The 19,067-nt window shown below is 34.3% G+C and overlaps 1 protein-coding gene across 4 annotated transcripts in view; it reads left to right on the top strand.

The window, feature by feature from the left end:
* The window catches only part of DCDC1 (doublecortin domain containing 1), a 277,838-nt gene that overhangs the window by 131,869 nt on the left and 126,902 nt on the right, over positions 1-19,067 (top strand). For all 4 annotated transcript variants that reach the window (XM_034417189.2, XM_087877949.1, XM_034417191.2 and 1 more), the window contains exons 13-17: positions 7,002-7,127; positions 8,963-9,068; positions 13,911-14,045; positions 15,743-15,861; positions 16,465-16,525. In XM_034417189.2, coding sequence (XP_034273080.2) covers positions 7,002-7,127; positions 8,963-9,068; positions 13,911-14,045; positions 15,743-15,861; positions 16,465-16,525 — 547 coding nt within the window. The remainder of the gene's footprint in view (positions 1-7,001; positions 7,128-8,962; positions 9,069-13,910; positions 14,046-15,742; positions 15,862-16,464; positions 16,526-19,067) is intronic.

Raw genomic sequence — 19,067 nt, 5'->3', positions numbered from 1 at the left:
GTAGAATTATATTTATGACTAAAATGAAAATGAAATACTATAATATACATAACACTTAAAATAAAATGTTAAATATCTAATAATAGGTACATAAATATTCTACAAGTCTACTTCCCATTTTATCATATTTGAAAATAGAAAGCCAATTAACTAAATAACTTAAATGTAATAATTTTATAAATAAACACATCTCTTTGTAATATACCGACAAAATTTATCTTCTATAAAAACCAGGCTTGTTTTGCTTTCGGTAATGGCTTTGTTATGGAACAAGACTGATGTTGTGATTGGATTCTTCCTGCATACCTTGAGTGTGATTGCTCATAAAATGAGGGTAGTTCTCAAAGAATGTGTCTTACATAATTATTTTGAAAAGCTCTATGCTAAAAAAGAAACTGCCATTTATTCTGAAACTTAATTATACAGTTATTGTAATGAATCATGAAGATGAATGAGAAATGAAGTCTGGGCCACCAGAGTTGTCAGAATAAAAATTTTGTGGTAAATTTATGAAAATTAAAAGTTTCTGATTTTCGGCCTTATAGATTTCAATTGTTAACACTGATTTTTTGTGGTATTCATGAAATGGCCATCTATTGAAGAAATTAGCATTTGAAAAAATCAATATGAAATGCAGGCTATGTTTCTAAAGTGCTGGTTTCTTCATTTCTAAAAAAAGTTTTCAATTTAAAAACTGTATATATATATATATATATATATATATATATATATATATATATATATATATATATATATATATATATATATATATATATATATACACACATACATACATACATACATACATACATACATACATACATACACTGCTCAAAAAAATAAAGGGAACACAAGCAGAAGACATCCGAGATCTGAATGAATGAAATAGCCTTATTAAATGCTTTGTTCTTTACATTCAGTAGTTTATACACTGCTCAAACAACTAAAGGGAACACAAAACTACTGTATGTAATGAACAACGTATTTAATAAGGCTATTTCATTCATTCAGATCTCGGATGTCTTCTGCTTGTGTTCCCTTTATTTTTTTGAGCAGTGTATATATATATATATGTAGTTATACACATCATCTTTGTGTTGACATAGATATTGTTTTTCCATGGGATTATTTATTTCTTTTAAAGAATAGTGTACCTATTTAGCAATATTCTTTCCAAGCAAATAATTTTCTGAATGGCAATGCCTGCAGTTTAAATGATAGCATGTAGTGGACTTTATTCACTCAAATGAATTTGAAAGCACTTCCCTGAAGCTGCTTCATAATTTGACCTCAAATACAATATTTAACTATGATTGCTGCTCTATTAATAATTAATTACACAGGCATAAGAGAAAAAACAAGATGTAGTTTCCCAAAAGAGAAAAGTGCTGATCAATGCAGGAAGCATTCAAACTAATAAAAACACATTTAAGCTACATTCAAATAGAAATGGAAAGAAAAGAAAAGAAATATAAGTTTTGAAAGAATCAATGGGAGATAATAAAAGCTTCTCAAGGTTGTTTTTTTTTACAATCAATGATAATAAATTATGTTCACTACTGGAATGTATATGTATATATATAAATTTCTGAATCGTACATGGAGTGCACCTTGTGATTTAATAAGAAAAACATCATAAATGCCCTTTGTCCTAATTTATGGACACAACAGCTTGCACTTCATATTTCCCTTTACCGTCAACCTGTGACATATTTCCAATATGTCTGTCTTTTCCTTTCCCCCATCCTTACCAACAAGTGAATGGCTTGGGACTTGCTCTGATGGTGGAATACACATAGCATAAAAATGTGAAACTTGTGAAGAAAAATAGTCTTTTATAGCACTCCGCAGAAAGCATTTCAAAATCATTCTTCTGAAGGGTTTGGTTTTATTGAAACAACATCCCTATTATTCCTCTCAAGTCACGAACTCTTTTTCCCCACAAATTCCTGGGTCATTGGTTGCTTCCAGACAGAGGGCTCCTAGTGCTACCAATCAAAGTACATTGTGCAGCTATTCTATTTTTTTCTCTCCTTAATAGATTTTCTTTTATAGTAAGAAAAATGGAAGCATTGGGGAAAAACCAGCAGATTTGAAATGGTAGATTGTCATCTGGATCATTTGTAAAATCTATGAATGAGGCAGAATAATTGTACAATTAAGAGCATTATTTCATTTTGGTATAGGTTGGCATGTCAAATTGCCACTATTATTCCACCATGTTCAAATATTTGAGATCAGCAGCAAGCAGTATGCTTCTGCACATTGAACAGCTACATTACCTGTCCCTAAGAAGTATTAATGTTTTAATATTTTTAATACATTATAATGTTTAAAAAATACTCATAATTTTAAGACCCATAGTTTTGTTAAAACAACGATTAAAGAAATGCTTTAAAGTAAAGCGATCAACTGCACCTGTAAGGAGATGAAGTAAAGACTTAAAAAATATAGAGAGATTTTAGGCAGATAGAAACGCCAGTAACAAAAATAAAAGAAAGATGTGAGAAAAGATTCCATTGGAACTGATTGTCGGGTATTCTGAGGACAATTTGCATTTGGATGGGCTTGAATGTGAGGGTAATCCATAAAGAGGGGAGAAAAACTCTTAGGTAATGGCATCTGGCTTGTTAGAAATGTAAAATGTATAACAAACAAAGACTGCAAGTATGGCAGGATGGTGAATGAGTAATTTTGTTTATTTATTCAGAAACTGCAATTTTATCTCTGAATTTGGTTTCTAATGAAGCAGAAAACTATAGTTTCAAATGAATAGTCATTCTTCCCGCATAACAGAAATTGTAGAAATTGTATGTGTATTTTGTACTAGTATTCACACCTGAACATTCAATTATTCAAATACAGCTGTTCTGTAATTCTCTCCCATTTATCAGGTAACTTCTGGCTTATTGGAAATTTACTGTAAACCTCCAAACAGGATTTAGATGACAGTAAATCTATTTTCAAAAATGACTTTCTTTTCTTCACCATGCTGGATTGCTTAAAATCTGCTGAGAGTTGGGAGGCTTTCCAGATATGATTTTGAGTGGGTGTAATGATTTCAGGAGAAGGAGAATTTTGATGTTCTGTTCGGTCAGCATAAAAACCTTCAGCTAATAAGAGCATAACATTGGATTCCTTTTAGATATAATTGCAAATGTTTAGGGTTCCTAAATAGCCAGAATTTTATTGGTCTGGTCAGGATTTTGCCCTTCTAGCTATTGATTAGAATTGGTAAGTGCATAGCTGGAAGGTATATCATTCAATCCACTTTGCTATTAACATTGATATAAGCATTGGCAACATCTGTGACTAAAGACTACTTTCTGTTTTAGAATATATGGATACTGTATGTAATGAGGGGAATGTAGGGATGAATGACCTTGGGGGACAAGGGAAAGAAAAGGACCCAGGAAACAAATGGACAAGAGAGGCAAGGCAGGCTTAACAGTCAGAGACAGAAATTTAGGATGGACCTCTCCTCCCAATTGATGGTTAAAAGTGACGGCAGGAAATCTGTACCTTTAAACTTGCAAGGATTCTGTTAATATAGATTTACAATACAGTAGATTGAGCTCATCTAGTTGTGTTTCTTGTCTGCTTTATCCTGGAGAACTAATAGGATGCATGTGGTGTAGAAGTTTTGTATTGTGAATGCAAATGCACCCAGATTATTAATACAAATTTCTTCCCTTTAATAACCCTAAAAATGAAAGGGAGCATTTGGAAAGAATGTATACTTTTATGTCAGTGCTGAATTGCAATGCAATTCAATTGCAAAGCAGCATAAAACAACCTTCTTCCCTCCCAGTTTTCCAATATCCCTAGCTTGCTACATAGGACACAACTTAAACTTGCTTATTACCTCAATTCTAAACGTATAGAAATGTTCTATCTACTTAACCCTCCAGCAATCTTTTTCTCCTGCCTCCCCCACTATACCTCTTTCTCCAGCATTAAAACTCAACAAATTATGGAGAATATATTCAGCAGAAATATTACAAGCTTATAATTCTATGAAATCCCCTATCTTCCCATTCCTTGAATAGTTCATATTTATAATGAGAGAAAAGAAGGATCAGAAGGCAGAATGTCTGCATGGTTTCTTAATTTCCCAGATAAGTTTTAAATATGGATTTATGAATACACTATATAGAAAATAGGCAGTAATTACAGTTTAAAATAAGTTTAAAATAAGTCATATGCAATTATTGCTTGTATTGTCATACAAACCTTTTATACTAAATCAACAGGCTCTTTTAAAATGCCCTTAATATATAGTATGGAAAATAGAACTTGGAACTTCTTATAATATAAAATTTCTTTTGTGTTTTACTTTTAAAAAGTTGAATTTCAACAAGATATCACTGTTTATGAATATGTGAATATGAAAGTCACTTACAGGTGGACTCACCTTAAAATTATGTAAATTTTGTTGAAGGGTTGCAATCTATTGATATATATATATATTTACTCAGAGTTGCTTTGTAGAGTGAAATAGGTGGCAAATAAATTTAATAAATAATTTACCATTTCTTGTCTCTCATTAAGTGCCAGAATCTACCTGAACATAGATAATCCCAAAAAGCTAAGCAGGGCTGAACTAAATTAATATTTGGATGATAGACTTTTAGAAAAATGCAGGGTTATAACAATCAGCCCTTCCATGAGACCCAGTCAGGAAACAAGAATGCTGAAATTTTCCTTGTTGCCTAAGGCTTGAAGAAGAAGCTTTCTCTTCTCTCTCTTATACTTCAGGGAGTTAAAATCAGTGGTGGGTTTGTCCCAGTTCGGCCTGGTTCTGCCGAGTTAGTAGCGGTGACGATATGATGTCACCGAACCGGTTCTGCCCCCCCTGCCTCCCCGCCCCCCACCCCCACGTTATTCTTATCTTTTATTTGGCCTTACCCCCAATCTATTGCTGCCTCATGAATCCCAGCTGATGGCTAGAGAGAAAAAAACTGTTTAAACTCTTGCCGCGGGGCTTCAAAGGGCCGCCCTACAGCTGATCAGTGTTAAAAGAAAACAAATGAGTAGACTGGTGCCTGCAAAAATAAATGGGTAGACCAGTGCCTGCAAAAATACACAAGTAGATCAGTGCCTGCAAAAATAAATGGGTAGACCAGTGCCTGCAAAAATAAATGGGTAGATCGGTACAGCTCTGCAAGCAGTTAAAAGCCTGGTAGACCAGTACCTCTGCTAAATCCTAAATAATTGTCACATGACCATCAAGCCATGCCCACAAAATAAGCCATGCCCACAGAACCGGTAGTAAAAAATTTTAGAACCCACCCCTGGTTAAAATGGAAGCAGTTTGAGTTTCTTTTTAATGCTTTGTTTATTTCACAGACTTAATGTTTTTATAACTATCTTTTCTTGGGGAAGGGAGGTGACATGATGGTTCAGTGGTTAAAGATGCTGAGCTTGTCAGCTGGAAAGCTGACAGCCCATGTTTCCATGTTTGAGACTGAGCATCGCGCAATTGGATGAGTTCCCATTTCTTCTATCCATCTAACACTTTGAAAGCATGCAAATGTGAATAGATAAATAGGTATCACTTTGGTGGGAAGGTAAAGTGTCCCATGTGTCTTTGGCTTATAGCCACCATGCTGGCCACATGACCATGGAAATGACTTCAGACAACGCTGGCCAAGAAACAGAAATGAGCACCATGCCCTAGAGATATGTCTGCTCCGGGAAACTTTCACCTTTACCTTTCTCCATGGTCAGCTCCATCCTGCCCACAATAGTTAAGACTGTACATTTAAATACTAATTTCAGATATTTTAGTGGATATTGAAAAAAGTTACACAATAGGTTTTAATAATGAATGCTAGAATTAGAATCCATTTGTCCTAAAATCCTATAAAAGCACAATATCATTATCATTATCTTCAAAATTACTATAACATAATACCAGAAAACTAAATTACATATTTTTTTAGATAATGAGATTTAAAGTATGGGCAATATATTGGTAGAAAAGTAACACAGCACCAAAAGAACTTGCAAAATCTTTTAATTAAGGCTTACTTTATTTGTCTTAATATTTATTTCCTTTAGTTTAATCAACAAAGTAATTCCTAATAGATTGCTTCAATCTATATAATTTTTCTTTGGAATAAAACATTGAATATGAATATTAATATAAATATATCTGCAATAAATTTTTTAAAATGTTTGTGCTTTTATAGATTATTTGTTTTCCTTTTCAGGTTTTTGTTGGTCTTCATTTAAAAAAATATTATAAAAGCTTTCTTTTTAAATTACTGTGTTTCATTATTTTTAAAACAATACTATCTCTGTGATGGATAAGCCCTTTTTCAAAAATATCCTATGAATGACTATTCCAAATTGAAAATGATATCTTAACATTATTTTACAATTCTTGATTACCCATACTAATATTTATATTCTAAAACATTAGCATGCAGTTTAACATATTTGAAGACACATGTATGATGAAATTATGTTGGATCTGCTTTGATACCTCCAATTGCTAACATCTGCATAATCGACATGATATATTCCTATTTTAGCTTTATCAGAAAGCTAAAATAGTATAAGAAAATCATCAATGTCAACATAACCTTAGTATAACATTATTAATTGGCAACTGGATTTGTTCTTTTGCAGAGGACCACCTAGTAAGTGGTTATTGTTTTAATTTCCAATCAGTTATTTCTGTCTGGAGATGAGCAGGTATTTTAGGAATAATTCAATTTCCTTGCTGTCCATAACCTATAGGTTAATAAAGATTACAAGCTTGTTGTGGTGAAATTAATTTCAAAGGTAAAAGTGTCTGAACAGTTAACAAGCTTTTATCTGAGAGGTTACTTCCCATCAAATCAAAAGTTGAATAGATTTGAATACCTTGTTCTGAATTCATTCTTAGCTTCTGTTCTGACATTCACACCCTCAGTTACCTATACCTGTTGGTTTTGAAACTGTTTGATTTCCCCTCCATAAATGGTCATTTTATATGATGTTTCCATTTTCAGGTCTCCCATAAATCCTGTTCTGAGTTTGACCTTTGACAAAGTGATAGCAACAAAAAAGAATGCCATCACAGTTATTTATAAAACACTTCTGGATCCCAGTGTTGATTTGCTGCCTAGATACGACAGGTACAACATTTTCTGTTTATTTGAGTTCTGAACTAATATACTACCATAAAAATCAGAGAAGGGAAGCCGGGATGAAAGGTTTAACTGTAAGGATAATTGTTGCTTTAACTATCACAAGGAAATGACCACAGTTTGCTATAAATCATAAAAAAATATTGTCTTAAGAGAATTTGAAGAATAACTCAAAAGAACTCCAGCTTCCATTAGAATATAGGTAGATTAAACATGAGGACATTTTCTCTTTCAATGTTTGTGGTAAAATTGAATAATAAATTATGCTTTATAAACTCAGAACTGAAATCCTATTACCGTTCACTCGGTAGTCAGGTTCTTTGATGTTAGCAGAATGCAATGCAATGATAGTCCTCAGTCACAGAATGGAAGAAACTGATTTCTATTTCTGTTTATTTCCTGATTAGGTAGAAACTACAGGAGACAAACACACACACATATGCACACACACATACAAACAAACACACACATACACATGCATATACATTTGTAATGCCTTTGACAAAGAACTCAATATGAAATGCATTGGGAGCCACCTTGTCCTTTTTTTTGTTATGTGTCCTTCAACATGTGATACGTGAAGAATGGCAAATAACTGAAAAAGAACACATTGACACTTGGAATAACCTGAAAACACAAATGAGTGGAGCAACCATGAGTTATAGGAATCAGGAATCAATCATGGGATTAGACTTGCATAAGGTTATACAGTTTTAATTGTAGCCTTCTAAAGAATAGTTACACCAAAAACACACTTATATAATAGCACGAACGTGGTTGGAGACAGCATACTAAAACTGCAGTTATCACTGGAAGATAATATGTAATGCATATTAAAAGTATGTTGCTGTGCAAACAGTAGAATGATACATATCACTTAAGGTTACAATCGGTCAATACTCATACAATATTAGAATAGACAGAAGTGTTTATAGATATAAAAGTATGTTTCCCCCCATCATTTATGAGAAATAAAATATAGGATATATTTAGATTATTAGGAGGGAACACTTTTCTGCATAGCAATCATAAACTAGTAATAAGGGATAAATGTAGCACATACGGTTTTGGGTGCCTTGCAGTATACCCAAGTAACACTACTGCTACATGAGAACTTTGAATTTCAGGTGCAATTCAAGGTTCTGATTATCACCTTTAAAGCCTTTGCACAGGGCCAAGTTATTTGTAGGAGCCTTTCTCTCTGAGGGTATCTGTCTATCCTACTAAGTTAGATAGGGTGAGCACACTTCAGGTCCCCTCCCTTAAATGTTGCCACCTGATGGGACCTTGAAAAGGTCTCAGTGACTGCTCCAACCCTTTGAAATATCCTCCTACCTGAGGCCCAAGGAATCCCTATCCTTTTAGTTTTCCAGAGGGCTGTTAAGAGGGCTGGCTCTTCCCCCAAGCAGTGGGCAAAGAGTGGGATTGAGCTGGGAGTTGTTTGATCTCATGCCTCGGGAAAAGAGTATGTTTGTTTTTAGCCATGTTTTTATGGATAGTTATGAGCTACCTAGAATCACTGTATGACATAGGTGGCCACATGAGTCCTATAAATAAACATTCAAAATTTACCCGATTCCTCTGTGCCACAGTTGAATTTTTCCATTTTTAAAAATATTCTAGTCCCTTATTGTTTTATTTTTAAATAAAGAGGAATTGAAGAAGCAAAGAGTCCGTCCCTTCGCTGGGAGGGAAGAGGAAAAAACAACAGCTCCAGTGTAGACTTGGACTTCTGCTACTAGAACAATCATACTAATAAAACATTTGAGATGATATATTAATGTAACTATCAAAAAAAGTTACTTCTGGCTTCTTATTTTTAGTTGGGAAGCTTATGATGGATTTCCAGAGAACTTTCAATTCATTAAGGTTCCAGAACATCAGGTGTTGGAGACTGTGGAACCAGACAATCTTTTTTTCCAAAATAAGGTAAATAATGATAATAATTATATGCCATCCTATATTCTTGGGAAGAACTCAAGGCATCTGAAGGCCAACACCAACTAAAAAACTGGCAGTTGGGATTTCACATTGTGGTATATATAATAATAACAAAGATTATTTCACCTATTAATTAAAATGTTCAGGTCTTCAAGAGCTGTTTTCAATTACGCCTGTTTAGGGCTAGTTTCTCCATGTTGACATTTTGAATTCAGAAAATCTTGGAATGGGCATCTTGTCAATGAAGATAGGAAACATCAACATTCAGAGTAAATAGTTAACTCTTGACAACAGAAATAAGTTGGCCTCTATCAGTCCCATGCTGGCTAGAGACTGTGGAGATTGTAGTAATTGTAACCCAGCAAAGGATACATCCACTCAGATGTCAAAAAGCTAAACAAAAATAAATAAAATAAAGATAAAAATAGAGATATCTTAAAATATTGGACAGGCCCAATCTTGTTCCATTAAATATTAGGCGCTAAACCCTAACACTAGGATAAGCAAGCCATAGGACATATGAAGCTTCTCAGATGCCCAAGGTGACAGCACTGAAATTTGGTGGCATCATAAATGAACTTCAGCAGTATTTTTTCTTGCACAAAATAGATTCCCCAGATGGTGAACCCAGTCTGTTTAGGAAGAAAATGGAAAAAGATTTTGAAGTTAGAATGGGAGACATTTGCTGCCCAGAATCTTTACATTCCTAATCTTTACCTTTTGATTTTATTGTAATAGTTTAGTTTGATTACACCCAGAGTAATTGAGAGTTGGGGGACATACAAGTTTAATAAATTACAATATTATTATTAATATTAGTGTTTATCCCCTCTAAACATATGAACCCCTTCCACTGATATTACATTGCTTGATTGACTCTTGCAGCTTTTGGTTGAATTGTTGCCTCCAAGTCTCCTCAGTGTTTGTCCATTATTACATTAAACTTTGACTATAACTGTCCATGATTCTGAATTCTTGATGAAGAATTATGTTTGTTAAAGCAGTCAGCTATCTATCATTGAGTTTATAACTTATTTTTCCATCATCTCCAGATATTGTATGATGCCAGGAACATGTTTGGTACATAAGTGTCCTAGAGATTGCTAGCTTTTGTATCAGGGTGTAAATAGCAGTGCTATTCTTCTGGAATGCTTTTCTACTCAAAATTATGCTGGCACCAGAGGTGATATTCAGCAGGTTCTGACCAGTTCTGGAGAACTGGTAATGGAAATTTTGAGTAGTTTGGAGAACCAGTAAATACCACCTCTGACTGGCCCCATCCCATCTGTTTTCTGCCTCCCAAGTCCCAGCTGATTGGGAGGAAATGGAGATTTTGCAGTATCATTCCCCTGGAGCGGGGTGGGAATGGAGATTTTACAATATTCTTCCCCTGTTACATCCACCAAGCCATGCCAAGCCCACCAAGCCATGCCCACAGAACTGGTATTAAATTTTTTTGAATCCCACCACTGACTGGCACCAACTTTGACTGCCTTCTGGAAACAGTGGAAAACAGCTCTTTGAAAAGGTGTCTGAGTCTCAGTGCATGGTTTGGAAAGATTCTGTAGCTCTAGTATGTTTTAGGATTTTTATTAACTGATCGATAAATGCATTAATGATTCTTGTATTCATCTATAACTACTGACTATCTTGCAGGATTGCAGCAGGGAATAAATATAATAAATAAATAATATTCCAGTGCATCTAGTAATGTACCTGGTCCATCTCCTTTTTAGCTAATCTTTAATTTATTGCTAGTTAATAAGATATTTGCTAGACTGATAAGACATTTTCTTCACCTACTCTAATATAGAAAATCTTTCCATATTAAGAGGAAAAAGGGACTTGAGTGGACAAAGTACTAATTAAACTGATGACTTAAGAGACACAATGACTTCATTTGAAATAGCTGCCTTAGAATAAACTAAAATGATCGATCCTGAGTTATTTTACTTGTTGACAAAATGGAGTATAAGATTTTCTCCAATTCACATTCCCACTATTCTCAAGGAACCAAAATTATTTAGAACGGATTTGGTTCAGAAGAATGCAGTAAAAGGAGAAATGAGGGAAATTTATTTCCTTTTCATATAATCATTGCTGCTTACTATCAGTATGAACTGATCATGACATATGTTTTAAAATTTAGAATAGTTACACTCCTAATTATAGTGAACAGAAAGAAATAATTACTTCTAATATTTTTTGATGAAAACTGAAAAAAAGCAACAAGATGAATTTTTCTTACTCTACTTAAGCTTGAAAATGAAAATATGCAAAATAGTTGTGACATCAACTCATTTATGTGCAAACACTTTGCTGAGAACTAATTTCATAATTTAAGGGCAACTATATAAAATTAATTTCAAGGAGAAGGTCAGATGTTGATGGTTTTCTTTAATACTTTTGAAAGTTAAAGCTCTCACTGGGATGTACACACCACTAAAAGGATTATATGTTAAAGAGGCAAAAGTCTTGTGTTCTGGATACTTACATCTTATGATTGTCATTGGGCCTAGATAGTAATGCTCAACCACCTGACTGTTCCTTTTCATTCTTTATTGACAGTCAAACCTTTTCCAACAGCGTAAAATGTGTGATACATAATCCATGTTCATAAATCTGAGGATAGAGGTAACCCAGGCAATTATAGCCTGTTGCTTTTTTATCTCTCTTGAGAAAGTCTGACAATGTACCAGTGATCTGAGATAGATTACAGTAGAAGCTTTTTATTTTGATAAGTAGAGCCCTTGAAAGCAATATCCTTACAGGTGTTTGATATTTTTTCCATACAGTTACTTACGAAGTTTAAATTTTTATTTACATTTATTTATCCCACCCTTATTATTTTTATAAATGAATCAAGGCACTGAACATATCCAGTACTCTTTCCTCCTTTTTTCACAACCACAACCCTGTGAGATGAGTTGGGCTAAGAGTGACTGGCTCAAATTTTAAATCACAAACTAGTAAATCAGTGTATATAATATGATAATTTTTTTGTTTTATAGCACAGTGATTTCTTTAACATTAATGTTTCATTTCCGTAGTCTAGTTTTTTAAAAATTGTATATGAAGTATTGAGTTGTATATGAAGTATTACAAGAGCCTTGGTGGCGCAGCGGACTAAAATGCTGTTAAATAGCACTTAGCTGCCAGCTGCCTGCAATTACTGCGAGTTCAAATCTCACCAGGCTCAAGGTTGACTCAGCCTTCCATCCTTCCGAGGTAGGTAAAATGAGGACCCAGATTGTGGGGGCAATAAGCTGATTTTGTATAAAAAAGAACACTGCTTAGGGCGGGCCGAAAGCCCTACTAAGCAGGTATATACAAAAGTATGAAGGCTATTGCTTAACGTATTGTAAGCCGCCCTGAGTCTCCGGAGAAGGGTGGCATATAAATCAAACCAATAAAGAAATAAGTGGGGTTCTGAGGCACATTTTAAAATGAGGATTGTTTTGCAATATGTCAACTAATTCAGTTTTAAAAAAATAGAATATGGATTATATAAATAAAGCCTTACACACGCAGTGGCTTCAAGGGAGGGCTGAGGTGCATCTTGGTGGCTGTAGTCACTAAATTATCTATTCTGGCATAGGATTAGACTATATATTCCCCAAGCTATGGCTCTCTAGAAATTCCTGCAGAGTAAAATAGTAATCAAAGGATGTTAATTACTGATTACTGAATCAGATGGACCATTTCACTTATGACTTTTCTCTACTGTGCAATGTGATAGTACATTTAAGCACAAGATGAAGGACTTATGCATCCAAAGAAGTGATAGTTAATATAATTATTTATACTATCTGTTACATCCTTGCTCCACACTCATGGGAACCATAATATTATCTGAAGCTGGGTTAGAAGGATATGATGTTGCCTTCTTATGCAGTTTTTTTCCCCCAGGTAATATCCAGCATTGTATCTCTTGAAACACAGCATGGTATTAGTGCTGGCTACCAACCTCAAATAAATACAAAGGAACAAGATTTCCTCCCCAGTGCACCACAAAATCAAACATGATAAGATTAAAGCCAGTGGTGTGACTAAGAGGACACAGGGACTTTCAGCAGGAGTTATGCACATCATAATACTATCCCTCACTAATTCCAACTATAACAATCTTCCACACAGTTGTGTTGCCTCTGATAGCAACATAAAATAGAAAGGGCAAATACATGTGTTGCTTTAAGCCCCTCATCCTTTTGTTGGGGATTAGTTCCCATTGTATAAGAACTGTGGGGTTTCTTGTCTCAATATTATTGCAGCTGGCTAACAGGTAATATCAAATTGAGCATTCTTTTCCCATAGTGTGGGTCTTTGATACCTTGAATATGCCTCTGCGAAATGATTGCTAGCTCTAAAAATAAAATGTAGCTTTCATACATGACTTTCAAAGCAGTCAGAAGATCTTTGAATAGCCTCTCCATTACCCCAATTATAAACTTGTAATGTAGCTTAGCGATTTTACTATTGTAATGTTACCTGATTAGGCAGATTTTCCAGTCATATTTAAGTGGGTACAGTTAATTCTATGCACACTTTTAGGCTTTAATCTAGGAATAATCCCATGTATTGTAGAAGAATTTACCTTTGAGCAACCAAATATAAAAGAACGGTGAATTATTTTACAGAAGTATGTAGAATTTAAACTAGTAAAAATTAACAATGTGACATCAAACTGGTTTTATCATACAGTACACATTTATTTAGGTTGTTGTGGGATGATACCCCATTGTAATAAATAAATATGTTGAATCTGATCTGTTGTTACCTTTACTGCCATCAAAGAAAACATTTAACATCAAATTCTCTTATGGTATACAGACTGATCCCCAGATGGTTCTCCTCATGTCAGTTACCATAGAAAATATGAGGAAAGGCACTGCCAGAAGAAATCACTGTCAAAATCCAATAGACACAGAACATTGGCCTCTTTCAAATATATGGCTCATCACAAAGGTACTCCTGAAAAAGATTTAACAATGTGTTCATAATTCAAATGTTTGTTATACATGAGTGTCTGCGGGAGGGCAACTGCCATCTAATGCATCAGGATGTCACTGTGCAAATAATATAGATTATGTTCTGTACTATTTGTGTAGTGATGTTATTGTGGCTTGCACCAAATATCTATAGTGTTTTTTAAATTTTTTCAACAATTTTGTATTTCATTCATCTTTTATAGAGTCGCTATTCAAATATATCCCACTAAAGAGAAGTGGAAGAATCAACTAGAAATCAGATTTTAAAATATGAAACAATTATTGTTTTTTTTATTAGTGTACATGTGAATTTTATAAAGAATTCTATATAAATTATCAATTATTAATAATTATTAATTGTTAAAATTATTAAAATTAGTAATTTATAAATCAACAATTTATCAAAATTATTATTAAAATTAGTAACTTATATAGAATTAGAAGAATTAAAACTATATAGTGATTTATAGAAATAATTGTTAATACATGACATCAAATGATTTATGGTAATTCCTTGATTTATTCAAAACAATAAATAGTAAAAAGGTAGTAGATTCTGATGGAACTCATTTTACTAAAGTCCAAGGTAATCTTGTTTTGGCAATATTCTGCATAAGGATGCAGTTGTTACTGATCGTGTTTCCATTCATCTACTAGTATAGACAGAATTTAAACAGAAATCTTAATTATAGTGATACAAAAATGCTTCTTTACAGGATACATCAGGTTAATGTAATGGTAAGATGAATGGGTAAAGATGCTGAGTAAAATGATGAAATTGAATGCCAGCATCATACAACATCATTACAAAATACTTCAAGGAAAAGTTCCTTAAGCATAATCCTGTGTATCATAGGATAGAGAATGTACACCATAACAGAAAATGGAGCTATTAACAGCAGAAGATGAGACAGAAATGACAGCTTTTCTGTATGAAGGACAACACCAGGAATGCATTATGAGAAGTAATTCAGATAATCCACCTATATAATTTTAGTAGCCCATATCCCCTCGTTACAACAAATGTTATAACCTGTGATATATACCAAATTACTTATTTTTACCTCAAAACCTAATGATATTGGTGGAAGTTGCTGCCAAACCTAGAGTTTAGGGTTGTAGCTTTAATTCCTAAAAGGGAAAAAAAATCAATAAAGTGATTGCACTTACAACAGTTGTCTTATTGCAGAAGTACTGCTGTTATTTATTTAAACAGATGTGGTTATGGATGTTTAACCAACATTCTTTTAGACTTGAGGTAAAACTTTAAATTGACTCAATGACTATAGATGTGTTGCAGTCTTTGCAGTTCACTGAACTTTTTTCCCTGTGCATACATATTTCAAGTAAACTCAGTAGTTATAAGTATGGCAAGTGACACGTTATGGACCCTAAATCACTGCACTGTGAAATATGCAGAGGGAAAAGACAAATGAAGATATCAAGGGTCTCTTCTATTTTGCACTGAACTGTAAAATGCCACCCTTGTCGTACAGAAGATCACTGATTCTGAGCAAGGCTCATTGACTGCTAAGTTGTGGATAGTGTTTCAGTTTTTCCAACTGTTAATATCCTGAGTTATCCAGGCATAATGACCTCTCTATTTGTAACACATTGTTGAATTTTCTGGTTCTTTTCACTTATTTATACCCCCTTTCCCCCATTCATTGAAAGGCTGGGAAGATTGTGAGTAGAGCTATGGCACAAGGCAGTCTGTCTGTTGGTCATCCAATCAGAGCTATGATGCAGGATGGCAGACCTCTTGAGGGCTATAAATTAACCCTGCAGAAAAGGTACTGATACAATATATTCTAAAGGTACAATTATTGAGATGAAATTGAATGTTATCAGATGATTGGCTTTCAGATATGACAATTTAGTGGAAAATACAGTATATATGATCTAAATTATATTTAAATAGCCTCTAAATTGTATACTCTTATTAGATGTTAGTTTCTTAAATATTTTAACCATCTTTGAAAGTTTTTCTTGAAATAATTGGGAAATACAGATTTGTTTCCTTTCGGCACAGAAAGGACTCAACATCTTGACAATGAATCTGAAGTATGCATGATATGGAACTAGGTATCTTAGTGAATAGTGTACAGTTCAGTCATAGTTCATTTATATGCTTTTGTTTCATTTACATCTCAATTTCCTCCAGGGGGTTCAAGATGGAGTAATAGTTTCTTTCTATTTTCACAATAAATTTGTATGAACAGTTAATGACTTGTTCAGTACCATCCAGGCAGCTCTATAATGTCTTGCCTTCTCATTTAGAATATAGTTCACTAACTGGAACACTACAACATATTTTCGAGATAAAGCATATTTAGGGCATATGATGTGAATTGTGTTTTAGAGATTTCTTAACTTAAGAAGCATTTTTCTTTCAGAGACAAAAATAATATATGTCAGTACTGGGAATTTGGAAATGATGGTTCTATCCATTCTAAGGTGTGTATGTGTAAATATATATTTAAATACTATATTGATATAAGCTATTTATTCTTGCCTGGAATCCATCAATGTATATATAAGGCATTATTGAAAGTCTGTTTCATGAATAATTGAAATCTTATTTTTACTTTTGCATTTTTTACTTTTGCATGTTCTCTACTTGGCTTCTAAGAATATCTTAAAAGCATTTTATTAAAATATTCCTCATAAACTTCTGAAGCTTGATATTTTCGCTTTATTGATAATGTTTGCCAGTGGTGGATTTTATTGTGTGTTTTTTTAATCTGCTTAAGGTATCTATTTAAATTTCCAAATCCAATTGTATCGAAAATTATGCGATTTGATCTTTATGAAAAAAAATTATTCCTAATCAAACTGTAAGCTTATTGTAAGATAAGAGAAAGAAAAAGGAATAGAAATCATGTGCAATGTCCAACTTCACATTTCTTAACTCTGACTGAAATTAGTTCTGGAGTTTGTCTGTACCCTAAAGTGTGTGTGTGTGTGTGTGTGTGTGTGTGTGTGTGTGTGTGTGTGTATGCCATACACCACTTTCTGCTATACACATAACACTCAACACAAAAAAACAAGTAAGTACGTATGGACAAATATCCTTCTCCTTTTCCCCAATAGACAGAAAAAAAAGGGGAATATCAGATTGGAGAGCTGGTGAGGAGAATGAATTATTTCACTGGAAAGAGAAAAGCAGGGACAAAATTGGATGAAGTTGTGGCAAGGGGAAGAAAAAGAAAAGGGAACTCTGGTGTTAAAAAAAGTTGACCTTTACTGGACAAGCAGCCTCTTTTAAACCATAGGCTAATCTTGAAGGGATCCATGTTTTTCAGTGACAGTGTGTGTTGTAAATAAATGGCTAGGTTATAAAGGTTCTGCAGAAGAAGTTAAAACAGGCAAGATGGTGCTTATATCACCATGATCAAATACATGTGTGTGTATACCAGGGGTCAGCAACCTGCAGCTCTGGAGCCGCATGTGGCTCTTTCATCCCTCTGCTGCGGCTCCCAGTTGCTGGTCGGCTCCACAATTGATAGGGCTTTCGGTTAGGACAGGTAGAGGAAAAAGGATGCCGTGCTAGGAGGAGGCTCTATGGTGGGGGAACGGACTTCCGGTCAGCTCCAGAATTGAACGGGGGCTTCCGGTTAGGACCTTTGTGGCTCTTTGAGTGTTTAAGGTTGCCGACCCCTGGTGTATACACACACACACAGAGGGAGGGAGAGAGAAAGAGGTCAGGGTTTGATTGTGATGCACAATCTTGCCTGTTTTGACTTCTCTTTCCAGGCGGACCTAGGGAGAGCTCCGCTGTTTCTGGCTCCAGATGTCTCTAGTTGTGTTGTTGCTCCTGCCAGATATCTTAGTCAGTTGGAATCAGCAAATCACCGAAAAGCATTTGCATTTGCATTTGCAAAGTGCCATGCGCTTCCATCGGCCATTCTGTCTGGCAAGTATAAAAGAATACCATTCAAGGAAAAACTCTGTCCCTGCGGCTCAGGAGAGGTGGAGACTGTGGGTCACATGCTCCTTAGATGTTCCTTTTATACAGAGATTAGGAAATACATATTCTGCTAATGACTGTTAGGTATCCTGGCCACTCCGATACTACCTATATTCAGTGGTTGCTTAAGGATGAACAGTCCATAACTACAGCACAGGTGGCCAGATTCTGTGCAGCAGCACTGGGGATTCGTCACAAATATGTGTATTCTCCACCATAGTGATGTATATAACAATTGTGGCCAACCCTTGCACTGCTTAGTTATTTCCCTTCTAGCGTTGAACTCACAGCAGGCCACACAGTATAGGGATTGCAACTATTGTATAGTCAGACCATGTATAATGAACACTGGATTTTATTATAGATTTAGTTGTCATTTATTATTTTATATTAGAATTCTTTAATATATATATATATATATTCTCAGGTTTTTGCGGGTGTTTGTATGTAGGTCTTTGGTTATTCGGGTCTTGCTCCTGGAAGCACGAAGCCGAGAACACCAGCCTGAAGATGACAAATGAGACTTCGTCGAATCGTTGCCAAGACACTTCCAATTTTACGTGGGAGAAGACCCGAATAACCAAAGACCTACATACAAACACCCGCGAAAACCTGAGAAAACATATATATATATATATATATATATATATATATATATATATATATATATATATATATATATATATATATATATATGTATGTATATGTATATATATATATACACACACACACACATACACATACACTGAGTGCTTTTATTTGTTCTGGTCTAAGACTATAATAATAAATTGAATTGAGTTGACTTCTCTTTCACAACTTTGTAATCTGGGCATTTATTTGCTTTCATTTGCTTAGGTATTCTTCACAATGAAGAAGATTTTCCCAATTCACAGGAATTCCTAGTCAGTGATTATAAGACTATGCTCTCTATTATAAACCCATCCCATATCTCAAAACTTTCCTGTGTATTGTATAACCCACACAAGAAATTTGGGTGACCCAGGGGGCTATTGTGGGATCATGCAATCG

The sequence above is a fragment of the Pantherophis guttatus genome, chromosome 1 (genome assembly GCF_059756535.1).
Source record: "Pantherophis guttatus breed Tessera chromosome 1, ASM5975653v1, whole genome shotgun sequence".
NCBI classification, from domain to species: Eukaryota; Metazoa; Chordata; class Lepidosauria; order Squamata; family Colubridae; genus Pantherophis; species Pantherophis guttatus.
Note: the sequence above shows the minus strand (reverse complement) of the source record. Positions and strands in the feature narration are given on the sequence as shown.